This window comes from Folsomia candida, unplaced genomic scaffold (genome assembly GCF_002217175.1).
Source record: "Folsomia candida strain VU population unplaced genomic scaffold, ASM221717v1 Fcan01_Sc014, whole genome shotgun sequence".
Taxonomy (NCBI): Eukaryota; Metazoa; Arthropoda; class Collembola; order Entomobryomorpha; family Isotomidae; genus Folsomia; species Folsomia candida.
Genome location: NW_019091206.1, coordinates 1,561,689 through 1,579,055, shown reverse-complemented (window position 1 = coordinate 1,579,055; position 17,367 = coordinate 1,561,689). Strand labels below are relative to the sequence as shown.

At 38.1% G+C, this 17,367-nt stretch overlaps 1 protein-coding gene across 1 annotated transcript in view; it reads right to left on the bottom strand.

Annotated features, from left to right (window-relative positions):
- LOC110856078 (transcriptional activator GLI3) overlaps positions 1 to 17,367 on the bottom strand; it is an 87,801-nt gene that overhangs the window by 69,281 nt on the left and 1,153 nt on the right. The window contains exon 2 of the mRNA XM_022104520.2: positions 15,634 to 16,377. Within this exon, the coding sequence (XP_021960212.2) occupies positions 15,634 to 15,772 (139 nt within the window). The 5' untranslated portion in view covers positions 15,773 to 16,377. The remainder of the gene's footprint in view (positions 1 to 15,633; positions 16,378 to 17,367) is intronic.

Sequence of the window (17,367 nt, the reverse complement as noted above, 5' to 3'; positions counted from 1 at the left end):
ATTGTGGTCTGCTCCATTTATTGGGTGAGGTGAAGGATTGGAGATGAATGGGAGAGGAAAATCTGGTCCATTTTCTATTATTAACTTGTCATGTTTCCCTATATTTCTTGGTGACATGCCGTCGTCGGACATGTGTAACAGGTCACACGAGTGGTGAGATTAAGGAAAATATCAAATCGCTTTCTCTACACAATTCTTACTGATTAATTGGATCTACTATTTTGCAAATCTCTTAAATGCACCACTACCAATTAATAAAGGTCTCCCAACATATGGTCACTGATTTTAAGAAAACTAGTGCCAATCGATCTCAAATTTAAATAGTATGAAATTTGCGAGAAACCCGATCTCTCAATGGGCACGTTTGGCAACGATATTTGCATCTAGAAAGGAGAAAACGTCCCCCAATGTCGACAAATTTTCCAAATTTACTGCGTGTTTTCTCTTCTTCGGATGCAAATATCTCGGCCCAAACGTGCCCATTGAGAGATCGTGTCTTTCACAAATTTTATTCCAATTAAATTGTGATCGAGTGACAGTAATTTGCTCAAAATCGGATCGCAAACGCTGGAATACCTCGTTATGAGACTGGTTGAATATTCATAATTATTCATGCAGACAGTGAAATAAAAATCCCACCCATTCCGCCAACGGGGAAATCAATACCATATTATTTGGAATTATTGGTCTTGGAGTGAGGCTGGAAAAATTAATAAATAATTTCTTAATAAGGCCTCCAACTCGGAGTGAAATACGAGTTTCTCTCGTGTTATGCAAATTGGATGATTTCTTCATTTTCTCAATTCGATTATTTTGACCCAAGGTTTCCTCCTTATTGCTCATGTCCCGAACGAAAGTGGGATGGGTTCTTGGTCGTCAATCGAGAGAGAGGAGAATGGATGGAGGGGGAGGACGAAATCGCAATTTTTCACGTTTATTTCACATCCTAACTTTATGACCGAGTCGGCTCGTAAAATTATTCCTTGGACAGAATTGTTAACAAGACACAAGCAAGGCGGAGGGGATGATGATGAAATGAAGATGGAGAAATGCTTAGGGATTGTTGTGAAAATGGTGCTTAAATCATGGCCAACAACTCAATCTTGTAAAGATGTGTGTACATATCCCTGTGTTTCGGGTGGATGCAGTGGCCACGGAAGCGTGGGTGTGGACAGAGGGGAAATGTCCCCACGGTTGTTCGATGTCCCATCATCGTCCCATGTTTGATAACCCACCTCCCCCCTCCCCTATCTTACAATGTTAATGTCCCCACGGCATCCGCGGCCAATGGGTGGATGTAACGACTTGCAAGAAAGTGGTTTCTTGCAGCTATTTTGACCTGCAAGAAATGCACGGCGCAAGAAATGACGCCCCGCCGCTATATACGGCGCGTCGCTACATGGCGCACATTTCTTGCAACTTCTTGCACTTCGCATTTCTTGCGTTTCTGGCTTTGCAGTGCAAGAAATGTAGCAAATCCACAAGAAAAACGAAACACTAATCTCCCAATCCTGCCTGTGAGAATTGCATCAGTCATGATGTCATCATGTGAATACTGAGAAATACTTGATATATTTCTGAATATTAATTTTGCTTGCGTTAATTGACAAGGAGAAGAAGAGGCAAATGCAGGGTGTCATTATTCAACTAATGTGTGCATCATGGATAGCAGAGAAATCTTCCATAATTCACTGTTTTCTCATCGACAAACGAGACGTGTTTGTTGACTTGACATTTTGGCATGGTGGACAAGAAGGTCTTTACTTTACGCAAATCCATCAGCCTCATCCACCCTCCGCTCATTGGATGGAACGAATTGGTGAAATTACAACCAGAACCAAACACCCGTCCCATTTTTCGTACCGAGGAAATTCCAGCCCTCTCCTCTCGTTACCTACTTGACTCGGCACTTTGGCTCATGTCTCACTTTTCCACGTCAAACGTGATCTCGGCTTGACGACTGTCGGGGTTAACTAACTTCTACTTCATAATTGTGTAAAAACACGGCTGGGTGCGATCAGTAAGGAAGGAATGACAGACAGGGATCGAAATTTCGAAAAGTTTTGTGGTTTTAAAACGCAATTTCCTAACAATTTCAATCACCTGGCCTATGAATTCCACGTGGCGTAGCGTAGAAGATATTTACAAACCTGGATTCCGCTCAATTACCTCAATTCATCACATTTTTACCTAATTCTGTAAAACCCATGCGGTCAATAAGTACTGATATACTTGCCCAAAATCGAAATTTCGAAAAGTTTTGTATTTTTTAAACCCAATTTTTTCATAATTTCCATCGAGAACGCACTGGCCTCTGAATTCCACCCTGCGTTACGTTCATACCTATTGGATTGACACCATTCTGCTCAATTATCTAAATTCATCACATTATTACCATCTCGACTGCTGGAAGGGACACGAAATTATAGAGCCAAGCAATCGTTCCATTCCGCGTTATTATTGCCTTGCTTTAAGCGTGGGCCAATTAAAAATCATTAGCAGACAAGTCCACAAGCTGAGTGGAACCATTTAATCTGATTACCGAGGAGAATTCTTTTGTCTAATCACTGATTACTCTCCTCTACACCAGACCACGCGGAGCAACCAGCCAACTGACACTTGCGGACGAGAATCATCCTCTCTGCCCAACCCACATTTTTGGGGATCATCATCATCATTATTGAATCATCGCCTTCTTACGAAGACCAGACCAAGAACAACAACTCAATTCATTTATTGTTTTCTTGTCCAGGTTGGTTGGTCGTCCCGGGGCGAAAATTAGTTCCGTCACAGGTTCTTAAGCAATTGCCAATATTTCCGTACGGTTCGAAATCGTGTTAAGGAAATGAATGAAGTGAGTAGAGTACAGTTATCGGAAATGCAGTGGTAATAGTGGAAGAAGAATTGTGGGAACAGTGGCCGCGGAAGTGTGGGAACAGTGTCCCCACGGTTAATCGATGTCCCCATCATTTGCCCATGCTATACAAACCCCTCTATCCGGCAGTGTTAATATCCCCCGATGTCCCCTCAGCTTCCGCGGTCACTGGTCGGACGGAGGAGCAGATTTTTGTGGAAGAAGAGTGTTTGAGATGAAAGACACGACCCGACGACACCTGGCCGGACGAGTTTACACTTCTGGAGTCATATTGGTAACCTCGCTTTTGACGCCTTTTTGGTCGTGGAATGAACGGCAACTTGTAGGCTCAACAAGATACCAATCTTTTGACTCCTTTCTTTTCTTCTCCTTCTTTCTTGTTGATGGGAGATGATACGAACGACGACTCGCTTTGGCCAGTAGGCTGCAGCTGCAAAGTTTCAGTTACAGGGGAAAAGTGGAGGCTATAATTTACGAGGAAATCATTAAAGTGATCTCTCTCTTTTTAAATGACGGCTCATATTCGAGAAGCCAAGGGGAGAGGACTTGGACTCAAATCCAATCTGGCAAGAAGAAGTCCCTGTGCTACCCTTAAATTACGGGTCGGTTAACGAAGGTCCCATGCAGGGTTCAAGATCAATTATGGGGATGGGAAGGGCGCCAAGATTTCTGAGCCTCCTTCAGCCACCCTGGTTCGTTGGAACGGAAAACGAGCTCGGCATGAGCTAAATACGAAATTGAAATGTTTCCTTTCCCATTTATTTAATGGCTGGATTGGGGAATTGTTGGTTGCTCTTAAGAAAAGGTTATTATTTGATGAAAAGTGGAGGAGCCACACCAAGCACTCGAGGAGCTGACTGACTGACTTGACGGATCAATTGAATTGGCATCGGTTTTCTTACTTACAATGAACCCCCCTGTCCAGCCAACTTGGTCTCTTATTAACTAGTTGCATGGAATTGGGAAGGAGAAGGAAGGAAATTGGACGGTAAATAAATTACGGTTATCTTTCTCACCTAAATAGCATCTGTTCTCTGCTACCATCGAAAATAAACGGGGTAAAACGGACATAACAAAGTGGCGTCATTGTACATAAAAATAGTGTGATTTAACCCTTTGACCTCTCGCAGGGTCAAAAATATTGACGGCGTTGATTTCACGGTGAAATTTCCTTTAAAATGAGGCCCCATATGAAAATTAAGGTCCAACTTGGCGCTTGACCCCAGGGTCACTTTGACCTTGACTGCACGGACTAGATTTTCGAAGTCGACCGAGAACTAAAAATTAGAAGCACAATGGCGAAAACGGCGTTTGATTATGTTGACGCGTTCTGGAGATATCCTGCCCACAGCCGGACAGATGGACGGACAAAACGGTCACAATAAGCGGCTGACGCCACTTAATTTGAGCTAATTAAAATGGATAGAAGACCTTTCCGCAATGGAATGATTCCAAGAAAAAACATCATTTTTTATTTAAATGGAGTTATCAAATTAAATAAAAACGCGTTAGTTAATTAATGTGCTAATTGAATAACGCATTAGAGCTTGTCGTATCAAATGGAAATTTTTACGGAAAATGTGGAAAACTTGGGATAATTTATTAGACGGGGTTGTCACTTTGGTTAAGAAAAAATTACGAGTTTGCAGGTTTTCTCCCATTGTTGGTGAGCACATTTAAGTCGTTTCGTTGAGAAAGGAAACCGACATATTTCACGTCATCATTATTTTATTACCAAAAAATAGCAGGCCTCGCACAATGCAGCAAGTAAACCACTTGGCAAAGACAACTTTATCGCGTCATCCATTATCCTGAGAAAAGAGTTAAGATGTGTGAAAACAAAAACAAAGTGACACTAATAAATTTCAGGAGAGAGAGAGACGAGAAAATCCGTTCGTTCCGGTTTCTTGGTTGGTTCGTGGATTTTACAGGATTCGTGATTTTTAGCTGAGCAGGTTAACGTAGGATTGGATGACTCATTGCTAAAATCAGCACATTTCTACTCATTTTTTTCTCGGCTCTGGGAACTTATTTTAAAATTCTGGACGACAAAATTGTAGAGCAGAGAGTTGCAAATTTTTGAGATATATATGTACATACACCCCAGATTTTGACATTTTTTGAAGGAGGAGATCTTGAGGTTAAAAAGCCTTCAGAAAAATTGTAAATCGTCAAATCTGGCTTAAAAAACTCAACGCCATTCCATTAGTCAACTTACTGCCTATTGTACAAATGAGACACAATTTTCCACTTCTTTTCTACAGTTTTTCACCAATTTTGGTTTAATCTGATTTCCTCATATTGTGTAACCTTTATTCAAGTGTCTTCCCATGCAATTCATCGCATAAATATTTACATTGACGGTTGAAGGTGGCAAGTTGTCCACAATTTACTTGCCCAGCTATATAAGCCCCAAGATCTGTACAGCATGCCACGTTGCGGGTGTAAAGTAATGCCATAAATAATAAGTGTCCAACCCTGTCCGGTGCCAGTGCGGTATTAAAAAATGAGTGCCATGCAACCTCGACCACCACTTTATTTATTGGTTGTCGTCCTCCACGAACGAATACGAATGTGCTACTAGTAGGTAGGAGAAGAGTAAATTAGGTATTGGACCATTATTGCCACCGCCATTACATAAACCTCACTCACCGCAGCATGTCAGATCAGATATGAGCAAGTCCATAAGCCATGTTTTACCCACGTAGTTAAACGACGAGGGTTAGTTGTTGGTGGTAATGCTGGTAATCCGGTGGTGTAATCGGAACTCACATTTCGTGCTCCTTGGTGGTTACCTTCCCTCTAATCTGGCCTCCAACCTGTTATTACCCCGCATGACACATACCCATACTCCATCATGTTTCGGAAAATATGGGAAAACGCCAAATTCACTCGTCTTGTGGAGTAATGTCTTCATTATTATTGAGGAGACGAGAAAACAACTATATGAAAGCATCGCATGGGTCAAATTGTCATAAGTAATGATGAGATTTAAGGAGCCAAGTTGTGTATGAAGTCAAATTGTCGTAATAAGTAATGAGATTTGGGTAGAAATCGGCGAAAATTCATAATTACAAGATCTCATCGCATAATAACTTAACTCGTTTCTGATTAAGATATTATTTTGCAGAATGCGAGGTACCACAAGAAGACCCACCACAACGAATGTGGAATGCGAAAATTGAGTCATCAACAATACATAAATATCGGCAATACCGAGAATATTAAGCAATCTCTCCCTCCCTCCACCTCATCATCATCTGATTAATTAACTTAAAGTACCTGACGAAATGATTGCTTTTGTCTGTAAATACCGATTTACGCTACGCTGTAAATTTTACAGTACCCTCAAAATAAGGTAGTAATGAATCATTACCATGCGGAATGACTATGTGTCTCTACCACGTCGGTTACGATTTGTCGTAGAAATGGTATTAATAATTTCAGGGAAATTCAAATTTAATACGTAATGGTATTCACTTCCTTAATATTTGGTAATGAATTTGAATTTCCCTGAAATTATTATTACCATTTCTACGACCAATCGTAACTGACGTGGTAGAGCCACATAGTCATTCCGCATGGTAATGATTCATTACTACCTTGTTTTGAGTGTAGATACCTCTTTCTCACTCTTAGGACGTTCTCTAGAATTTGACACGGCACGACAAATTAGAAATGTCGGCGCAAATACGCAATATTTAATCGTTCACTGGTGAGGAGAAAGGTATGTACATACGAACTTTCTTATAATCACGCATCCATTATGTATTTATTTACCCACTTAAATACACACCCCATTCATTCATTTTATTATTATTATTCCTTGTAAATAATTTCTCTCCTGGCTGGGCAAATTCACGGCGAGTGAGTGAGCACCCACCTGGATCGAGTAACCTCACAAATCATTGGAAATGTCGGCAATTTAACTCCTTTGGCGAAGGGTTATTATGAACAACAAGGACCAGCGTCAACTGTGTGGTGTATGTGTAAGACAACCTTATAATTACAATTCATCGGCTCGTTCGGATTAAAGTTAATTCGTTCCCGGCCTTGTTTTGTTATTACGGAGAGAGAGGTGGATGTTTGTGGTTGGGTTTTGCGGCGGTGGTGGTGGTGAAACAGCCATTATGTTCGTGGTGGGGATGTGGAACCCTTAATTTGCAAAACTCATTATTACCCCGGCTAACATCCGCCGTCGTCCCCTTTTCTCATCCGTCCTATGGATACGTATGGATGGATGTAGTCATCTAGTAATTATGGCATTGTCACCCCTGCTAGGATGTGAGGGCTTTTTGGCCATTTCTCATTTTCACCCTCCTTCTCCTGCTGACAGGAGTATTAGGGAGTAAGTAGAAGGACTTAAACTCTAACTGAATGCTCCGAATTTCAGTTTCTTTCACTCTGCAAAGTTTACGCATTTTTATGCAGTCATAATTTGCTCACTTTTCAAAATAAAAATCTTTTGATAATTTTATATGTACATAGTACAAGTTTGAACTACATAAATTTAGTGTTTGTAAAGTTTGGAAAATTTTGCGACAAGTTTTTTTTAATAGAGACCCTCACGATCCATCAAAATTGTACAGTTTGTACTGATTTTACAAAGTTTACAAACATGTTTATGTACACGTGCATTCATATATTCTGTTGGCAATGCCAACTTGGCATACAAAATGGGATGATTTCTCTTTTAACTAAAATCTAAATAGTAAACCGTACGCTACGGATACGCACATATTATCGTCGGTAGCACACTTTTAATCTGCATGTACACCACTTTTAGAATTTGTTGGGGTTAAAAAAAGCCGGCGTCGCTCTTCTTGATCATTCCGACGGAGACGACATTACAATTTTAAATCTTTTGTAATTTTATTAAAATTTCTATTCAACTCTCTTTCCCCTGTCCGCCCGTCATGTCAATACCAAAGGATTGCTCGTCTTATTGTCGGCTTTATTCTATCATCAGAGGGCGGATATTTATTTACTAAAAAAGGAAATATGTATTTAATGTTTAGGAAAAAACGCGAAATATTTACGACATGAATATATAAGCAAAATAAAAAATAAGGATTTTCACAAAATTGAAAAAGTTAATGTTCTGGATTTTTGTGGTCGGATTTCTTTGAGCTGAAAAACTTCGTACCACATCGTTGAAATATTTACAAAAGGTGTGCATTTTTTGAAAAAAAATGTAATAGATTTACGTATTTTTAAAATGTAGCGGAATAAATTCTGAAAACCAAGAAATATTTTGTAATCTATCGTGTAATATTTTGTAATGAATTTTTTTTGTAATATATCTACTAACAATGGAACCTTTTTTCAAGCTACACCGGGATTGACTAGCGAGTTATGTCAAAAAATCAAGCCAAAAATTAGGAGTCAGGTGACACTTCTCTTTCCGTTGAATGACCCTTTTGAAGAAAAATATTGGAGGTCAAAGTTCACTCGAGCGCCTTTGTTTTCGCCCTGTGGAGGAAAACGCAAGAGAAAATTTGCTCAAAAATTGAACTTAACCGCCAATATTTTACTTGGAAGGGGCCATTCAACGGAAAGAGAAGTGTCACGTGACTCCTAATTTTTGGCTTGATTTTTTGATATAACTCGCTAGTCGATCCCGGTGTAGCTTGAAAAGAGGTTCCATTGTAAGTTTAAGCGTCGGTCCTCATCAATTAAAAATGTAAAAATAAATACATATCCGCCCTCTGCTCATCCTCATCCTCATCATCTTCTTGCTCGGCTCCATGAGAAATTAAAATGTAGTTTCGTTTCGTTTGGCATCTCACCATTACGAACCAATTTACATTAATTAGCATTTCGGAGGAATCGACACAAACTGGTAAATAGAGAATATGTACATAGTTGGAGCCGAGGATAATTTACAACTTATGTCCGCGTAACGGTTCCTTGTAAATAAGTAAGTGCTCAAATGTTTGTAAATACATAAACATGGTAAACACGAAGATAACGCGAGGAAGAGTAAATATTTAAAGAGTTTCTTTACTCACTTAAATATACTCAAGCGCCCATAAATACGTTCATACATTTCACATGCCGAAGGGAGATTAATAATGCGCGTGTCTTATCATCATCTTGAGAAAAAAGTGGGGAAAAGTCACGAACTTGAAACTTGACTTTTTTCCTCGTGTCAAAATGCCAAGAAAGATAACTTTTTGGGAGGAGGATGCACGGAGAGAAAGAAAAGACAAGGATGAATTGATTTCGGTCCAAAAACATGGCAGGGTAAAAAACGGGGTTTTTTAAGTAAGAAGGGGAAGAAATAATAATAATTGTTGGAATAATTTTCGGAAATTTATGATGGAGGTCTCCCAGCGGATGCGATCCCATTTTGGGCAAATTAGTGGAAATAGATGGCAAATTTAATTAGGATGAAATTTGCGAAAGATGCGATCTCCGAATGGGCACGTTTGGCAGAGATATTTGCATTCAACGAGGAGAAAACGGGCAGTAAATTTGCGATGGAGGTCTCCCAGCGTATGCTCTCAGATTTTGAACAAATTAGTTTGAATTGGTCGCAAATTTACTTCGCATTAAATTTGCGGAAGACACGATCTCTAAATAGGCACGTTTGGCGAAAATATTTGGATCCGAAGAGGAGAAAATCCGTCCTAAAGTTGACAAACTTTACACTTTTCAAATTTACTGTGCGTTTTCTCCTCTTCGGATGCAAATATCTCTGCCAAACGCAAATATCTCTCCCATTGGGAGATCGTGTCTTTCCCAAATTTCATCCTTATCAAATTTGATGAAATTTGTCCCCAATTAACACTATTTTGCTCAAAATCGGATCGCATACAATGAGAGACCTCAATTGTAAGCTACATATGTATGTACAACCGCCTACATAAACGCACACCCCTCATTGTTCTCCGTCCCCCAGCTCCGTCCGCGTGGACTTGTGGACATCCGACAAGGAAGGATTACAAGAATTCCAGAACAATTTACAATACAAACATTCCCTTCATTCAGTCAGTGAGCGAGCGCTGGCTGGACTGGGCACATGGTTTAAATTTTAAATCTGTAAATGTCAACAACACCCTTCACGTCATCGCCTCTGCAATATGCACGATGTGAGCAGAGCGACTGGTGCCGTGTCATGTCACTTCTTCATGTCGACAGAAAGTTGAGAGTGTGTCAGTCAGAGGTTTGGTTGGTGTCATGTGTGTGCTGGCGTCCTTTCAGCCTGACAGTTTTCCATGCTTTGCAAACAACTCAATCCTTTCAGTGGTGATGATGAAGCCTTGTAAATAAATGTAATTTCATTGCTGTACATATTTACAAATTTGAGTTTTTTTTTCTTTCTTTTTAGGTAAATGGCAGGCACGTTCCTTGGAATGGACAATTTATGAAAATTGACTTTTTATTAAATTGTAATTGGAAGCGAAATAGTTATAAAAATGTTTTAAGCAAGGTTTTGTGGTGGTGGAATGGACCCTGATTAAACTGTTTAAATCATTAAATCTAGAATAACTAACATAAGAAGATGAGCCTTTTGGTTGTTTGGGGAGAACAAAGACAAGAGCATGTTTCTGTACCAGGGGGTGGATATGTATTTATACAAAATATTATGACAACTCACTGGAATTTAGTATTTAGGAGAAATCGCTGAAATATGTATTTTACATTTTGCCAAAATATTTACGAAAAAACGTGAAAATACGAATTTTCACAAATTTGAATTTTAGAATATTTAGAATCTCTTGATTATTTATGATCCAATAACTTTCACTACAAAACTTTCGTCTCACATCGTTGAAATCCTTACCAAATATTTGAAAAAGTACTTACATACGCAAAAGATGTGCGTATTTTTTAAAGAATGACGGAAATATTGATAAATATGTATGTCAGAAAACCTAGAAATATTGACAATATGTAAAAAATATTTAGAAATGTTTTCGATCTATTTGAGTTAGGGAACACATCCACAAAGTTTAACCGTCGGTGGTCATCAAATGAAAAAAAAATACATATCCGCCCTCTGATCATCCCTTCAATCAATGTGTTACGTATGCACATACGTCTTCTTCTTCTCCTGATTATTACATTATTTTCACTACTTTATCAACATTGAGTTGATCCAAGGAGCAGGAGCTGAGATGATAATATCCAATCAACTCGTATTATTAATCGCACCTCGACTTGAGCACAAAGCAGCATTGATTTTTTCCACCTTTCTTCCCATTCCTCACTCGGTCGGGATAAAGAGAGAGGATCCGTTTTCATTATCTTTTTAATGACTTTGATTCTGATTTGATGAGATGGATGGATGCATCAGCACGTTTGCTTGGATAAACTCGAAATAAGTAATGCTACGGAGTACGTATTATTATGTTTGGGTGGAGGGCGCAGTAAATAAATAAATAGACATCATCCAGTTAATTTAACAAAACTTGTTTCTCTCCTCCATTTACACAAAATGACCAGCCGGCCTTTGGAACTTTGTTCAATTTGTGGAGAGAAAAAATACGTCATTTCCTGCCGCCTGTAATTTCAATCTAATTGAGCCGATATAAATGTATGCAAAGTTATTGGAAAGTAGGTAAAAATGCGGAAAAATTATGGCCATGGAAACTTGTAAGCTCTGTAATGTAGGAAGTATAAAAAAATAGGCAAGTTGAGAAAAATTCTGGTAAATGAATGTTCCCGGAAATCTTTATATTTGTGATTTGAAAGAGAGGATAATTTTAGAAGTTTGCATCTGCAATTTTAAACAACTAGTTTTTTAACAGGTGCAAATTTTTGGAAACGAATTTTGAATAAAAATAAATCGCATAACTTGGACGACGGTACAAATTTTGTAACAAATATTGAATTACAATGTAATTTTCTAGATCATTAAATCCTTTAGGTTGGGACGACCTAAGAAAAATTCTCTTAAATGAATGTTCCTGGAAATCTTTACATTTATGATTTGAAAGAGAGCATACTTTTAGAAGTTTGCATGTACAATTTCTATTTCAAAAATTGTTTCAAGAATTATATCAAAGCTAAATAATGCTTTATTATAAAAATTCACATTTTACGTTCTATTCTAGTAAAAACCAACATTTAAAATTTTTAGAATAATTAGTTAATTTCGATCAAATTTTTGTTGCAATTTTTGAAACACAAATTATTTAATATTAATAACCCCTCCACAAAGTTTGATTAACAGAAGAAGTGATTAACACGTTATCAATTATGCATGTTTTTGTATTAGCAATCCTGACATAAAGATTAAATTTAACTGCTCAGTTTGATGTTCGTGTGGTGTGATGATGTTATAAATATGATACTCCATCGTAATAATTAATTTTTATGAACCTACTTATTTTTGACCAGCCATTTCATTTCATTATTGTTATTGCTCATTCCTGATGCACAGCATTGGCGGCGGAAGCAAGGGGACCAGAATTTAAGCAGAATCGTGTCTTGCCCATGTCGATAAGTCCCTTCTCCTTCTATACACTCAAAATAAGGTAGTAATGAATCATTACCATGCGGAATGACTATTTGGCTCTACCACATCGGTTACGATTTGTAGTAGAAATGGTAATAATAATTTCAGGGAAATTCAAATTCATTACCAAATATTAAGAATGCATATACGTTGAAAAAATCTCATAACTAAAAGACAGAGACGACGGTTGCGTCTCCTTGTGTGCCGAGAGACTTTATTTTCTATGGAGGGGGGCGGGGCGAAGAGAGCAGCTGATTTTCATGTAAACAATGCAGGCAGTTGCATGTAAAAAGTTGCTTTGGGTTTTGAGAGTCACCGTTCCCACTCTCCAAACGGGGCATCGCGAACCAGAAAAGGAGAAAAAATTCGACTAAAACTTCTAATTTGCAGCTAATACAAAATGGATTGATTTCGTTTTGGTGGCAATAAATTCCCAAGTTTGTGCTTTACAGTTGCCATGTTGCATAAATTCCATAATAAATCTCAGAGAAAAGTATTGAACTGAAACATGGACTCATATCATGTTTCAGTCCAATACTTTTCACCGAGATTTATTATGGAATTTATGCAACATGGCAATTGTAAAGCACAAACTTGGGAATTTATTGCCACCAAAACGAAATCAATCGATTTTGTATTAGCTGCAAATTAGAAGTCTTAGTGACAAAAATCATTTACATTACTGGTAAGTGGCGAGGAGAAAAAGTCAACTCGCTCACTAGGATGCCCAGACTGTTCCCTAACTCAAACTTTAAGGAAGTGAATACCATTATGTATTAAATTTGAATTTCCTGAACTTATTATTACCATTTCTACGACAAATCGTAACCGACGTGGTAGAGCCACATAGTCATTCCGCATGGTAATGATTCATTACTACTTTATTTTGAGTGTACCACATTTATAATGTCCCCCAACTTCCACCGCGACCACTGGTGCACAGCCGCAAGAAAAAACGCGTAAACATGAATGTGGATAAAATTGACACTTTTTTTCCGCGTTCTTTAACAGAAAACAAACATTGGATATCGGATCAAATCACACTCGGTCAAAGCTAACTTTGCATGAGATTGTTCCACAGTAATTTACAGGATTTGAATAATAAGTCGTTAATTTTAATGTTGGAGCAGAAAGTGTAATTTTAAGAGCTTATTTTTAATTTTAATAACCCGTCTGGCTCCAGTTTTAACTTGGTGGTACATAAGAGCGCAACGCATTACGGGGAACATAAAATTTCGGAAAGTCTTTTCAACTTGACCGGGTCTCAGGTGGTGAAATGAATGAAATATGTGATTTTTTAGGAATTAAATTATTTCAGGTCACAAATGAAGAGACGCAGCGAGATGAATTATTTAAGAAATGTAAATGTCCTGACGGGTTTGTTGAATGTGAAGTAAATCGATTTAGACAAAGTTTTGCACATTACATACACAAATCATTTGGGAGTTTAGATGTCGAAACGAATTGAGACAAATAGCATGCAAAATCGTTTTTATACTTGTCTAGTTCCTTGATGCAATTCAATCCAGTTACTCAATTGAGACTTGCAAGCGTGACATGAGAAAAGGAGTAGGATTTGTATTTACGTAGAATGGAGGTCTCCCAGTGTATGCTTACAGATCTTGAAAACCCAAATTAGTGTCAATTGATGACAAATTTAATTAGGATGAAATTTGCAATAGACACGATCTCCTAATGGGCACGTTTGGCAGAAATATTTGCATCCGAATAGGAGAATATGTGCAGTAAATTTGGAAAATGTAAAATCTTAGAACCCATTTTCTCCTCTGCGGATGCAAATATCTCTGCCAAACGTACGCATTGTAAAATCATGTCTTTTTCCAAATTTGTTACTAATTAAATTCGGGATCGATTCACCCTAATTTGCTCAAAATCGAAGAGCATACGCTGGGAGACCTCCTTTTCTAGAATGTATTTTTTTTGATTCCATAAAATTCCAAACTCGCATACAATTAATGAGGGATCCTTCATTACAATAATTTGTAATGTTTTCAACGGATGCCTATTATTTATTTAGGAATGAAATCAACAAGTTTTAATATGGTAATAAACTTGACATCTTGTTATACAAGACCATTACGCCGAGTGACTGAGTGCCTGTGAATCTGGTTGAATTTGACAACCCGTAAATTTCCGTGGTGTCGATTAGCCTGGGCTCATCTGCTGGTTGGTGAAATGAGATCGAGTATGCGTGACCACGTCGAATCGGATTCTTTACAGCGTGACCCTGACGAATTTTTAATTTCGGAACATAATTTTGTGACAATACTGATCATCTTCTCATTCCATTCGGCAAAAAATTAATGGTTATTGCCCAGTTAAACTTAAACAAGACGAGAGAGGTATTTTTTTTAATGAGGGAGAAGAAAGCAACCTGATTAAAAGGAGAGGATTATTATGGACACTATGCAGAACGGTTAACTTTTTTAAGAGTATCATGTTTCCTTTTCAGACGGGGTTAAATTCTTTGTTAAAATGCAGTAGGTTTGTGTCCCATTCTTCACAGGATTTAGATTTCCGGGGCTGTTACACCCACAAAAAGACGAAAATCTACGTGGAGAAGGTAAAAGTTAATCGAAAATACAGGTTTCTTGAAGAAATTGACTTTTTATCGTTGTCAAAATGCTTTTTTTAAATCACGAAAACAATGTATTTTGGCAGCGATAAACCACAGAGTTAAACCTCACAAAATCTATATTTTCGAATGACTTTTATAATTTCCACGTGGATTCTGGTCTTTTTGTGGGTGTAACAGCCCCGAAAAAATCCAATCCCTGGGTAGAACGGAGGTTAAAACACTCTATTTTTACAATGCCTTTTGCATACCATTGCTCATTTTAATTTCACATCATCTCATTTAACTTTAATTTAATTGCGGTTACGGAATGAGACGATGAAGAATCTGCTGCCGACAGCATTTTCTTCAAATATTTCCATTTGTATGTACATATGTATGTGTATCATTTTGAAACAATGAGATTCGCAGTTTGTTTTAAAAAAATATGAATGTGCTGAGGACAGAATTTTGAAATATTTACATGTATGAATACCATTTGGATGTATGTAGAATCTCCATCATTTTAAAATAATGAAATTCGGAGTTTATTAAATTACCTTAAAATTTTCTAAATTATCTTTGGAAATGTTTTTATATATTTCTATTTCCATTCTTCTTAAAAAGGTTAAATTTAAGTAATTGTATCATTTTATTGGTGTATCGAAATGAAGCTGAAAACAGTTTATTAAAAAAAAAATAGGAGTATGTCCTTACCAAAGCCGAAGGCCAGTAGTCGAACGTAGTCCTCCCTGAAGTCACCCGTCATTCCGAGCGAGGAGGGAGAACCTGAAGAAGGGCTTTGTTGTTGGTGGGAGGAGCGTGGCGCGTGGGGGTGGCGAGGCTGGTGATCCATCCTAATCGTCACGAATTCTGATTGACAACTCACCACCAACAATTAAACACGGAAACAATGAGTACTCCACACTGCACATAAACTTTTTGTACTAATTAACACGGTTTATTACGAACCACTTTGGGCCGTTTTATGGCATGTCACGCAGTTTCCTCTTGAACGAAATGATGCGAGTTTAAAATTGTGACATTATTATTGTTCCCTGCTTTTTGGTCTGAAATCCCTTAAATTGATGAAGAACTTGATATTTAGAAGAGGAATATGTGAACTTTTTTTTTTACTAATTAACACGGTTTTTATTTAGGTATTGACCACTTTGGGCCGTTTTACAGCGTGGGTTTATTTATGGCATAGTTTGCCTCTGCGAAATGATGCGAGTTTAAGATTTTGGAATTATTACTGTTCCCTTCTTTCAGTCCGAAATCCGAATTTACAGGAGACGAGGATGGATGATTGAGAGAAATTGAGAAGAAATTGATAGTAATTGTTGGTATGGGAGGACGTTCTACTTTGTGCGAGCTCATGGTTGGTCTTCATTAATCGCTATGTGATTGAGTTCATCGTGGTATTTGTCTGATGAAGTGAAGAATGTTGGACGACTTGGCCTGAGACAATAAATTCTGTATCAATAACATGCATGGATATTTATGAGAAGAAAGTCTATCATGGTCAGAAGAGATGTGCTACACCCACGACGTTATATTCTGATACATGAGAGACGGATCACTTCCTCCTGCCATACTGCCATGCTCTCAACTTATGCTTAAGGAGGACTATTTGTTAAATTATCGCTTCTAGATATCTATTTAAGCAGCTCAATGTCAATTTGAGATTCCATAAGTAGATTTGTATGGATGGATGGGGACACATACGTATGTATGAAATATTTGGATGTCGCGTTACCACCAGTCGTCTCAATAATCTTGTGTACTCGTGATCAATCGAAACTAGATAATATTTCGCATCTCAAAGACAAAATCTCAATTTAAGAAATTTTTAACTTATTGCACTTTACAAGAGAATTTTTATTTTTGCAAATCAAAGTTTTCCATACCGGCACTGAACTTATACAAATTCTGCTCTAGGAAAAGTGGGTAAAAAGGTTGAAATTAATTCCACCTTCACATCTGTGCAAAATCTCAATTTAAGAAATTTTTACTTCAAAACTTATCGCACTTTAAGAGTTTGGCTGGAAAAAGTTATCAAAGTTTTCGATACCGGCACTGCACTTTCTCTCAAAAATGGAAATCCTGTCTATGAAAATTCGGTAATAAGATTGTCACCGTCCCGTGGTGACAATGATTTTATTACGACGTCTCTTGTCCGCGAGCTCTCACCTTCTCTCGTCCCAGTGCGAAATGCGACTTGTGAACTAATAGGTGGGTCGGAAGGCTTTGAGAAAATGTGGTGATCCATGCGGCTCGTAAGCATATAAGCGGATGATGATGTCGGTCGCATCTGTTTTTTTCAGTGGGCCGGGTGTTTTCATGTTTAGGAGAGTATTTAACCAACCTGATGCGATTAGGGATTCGCTCATGCGGAATCCGAACCGGGCGTTCCTTTCCCCCGGACCCACAACAAATCACCGAATCAAC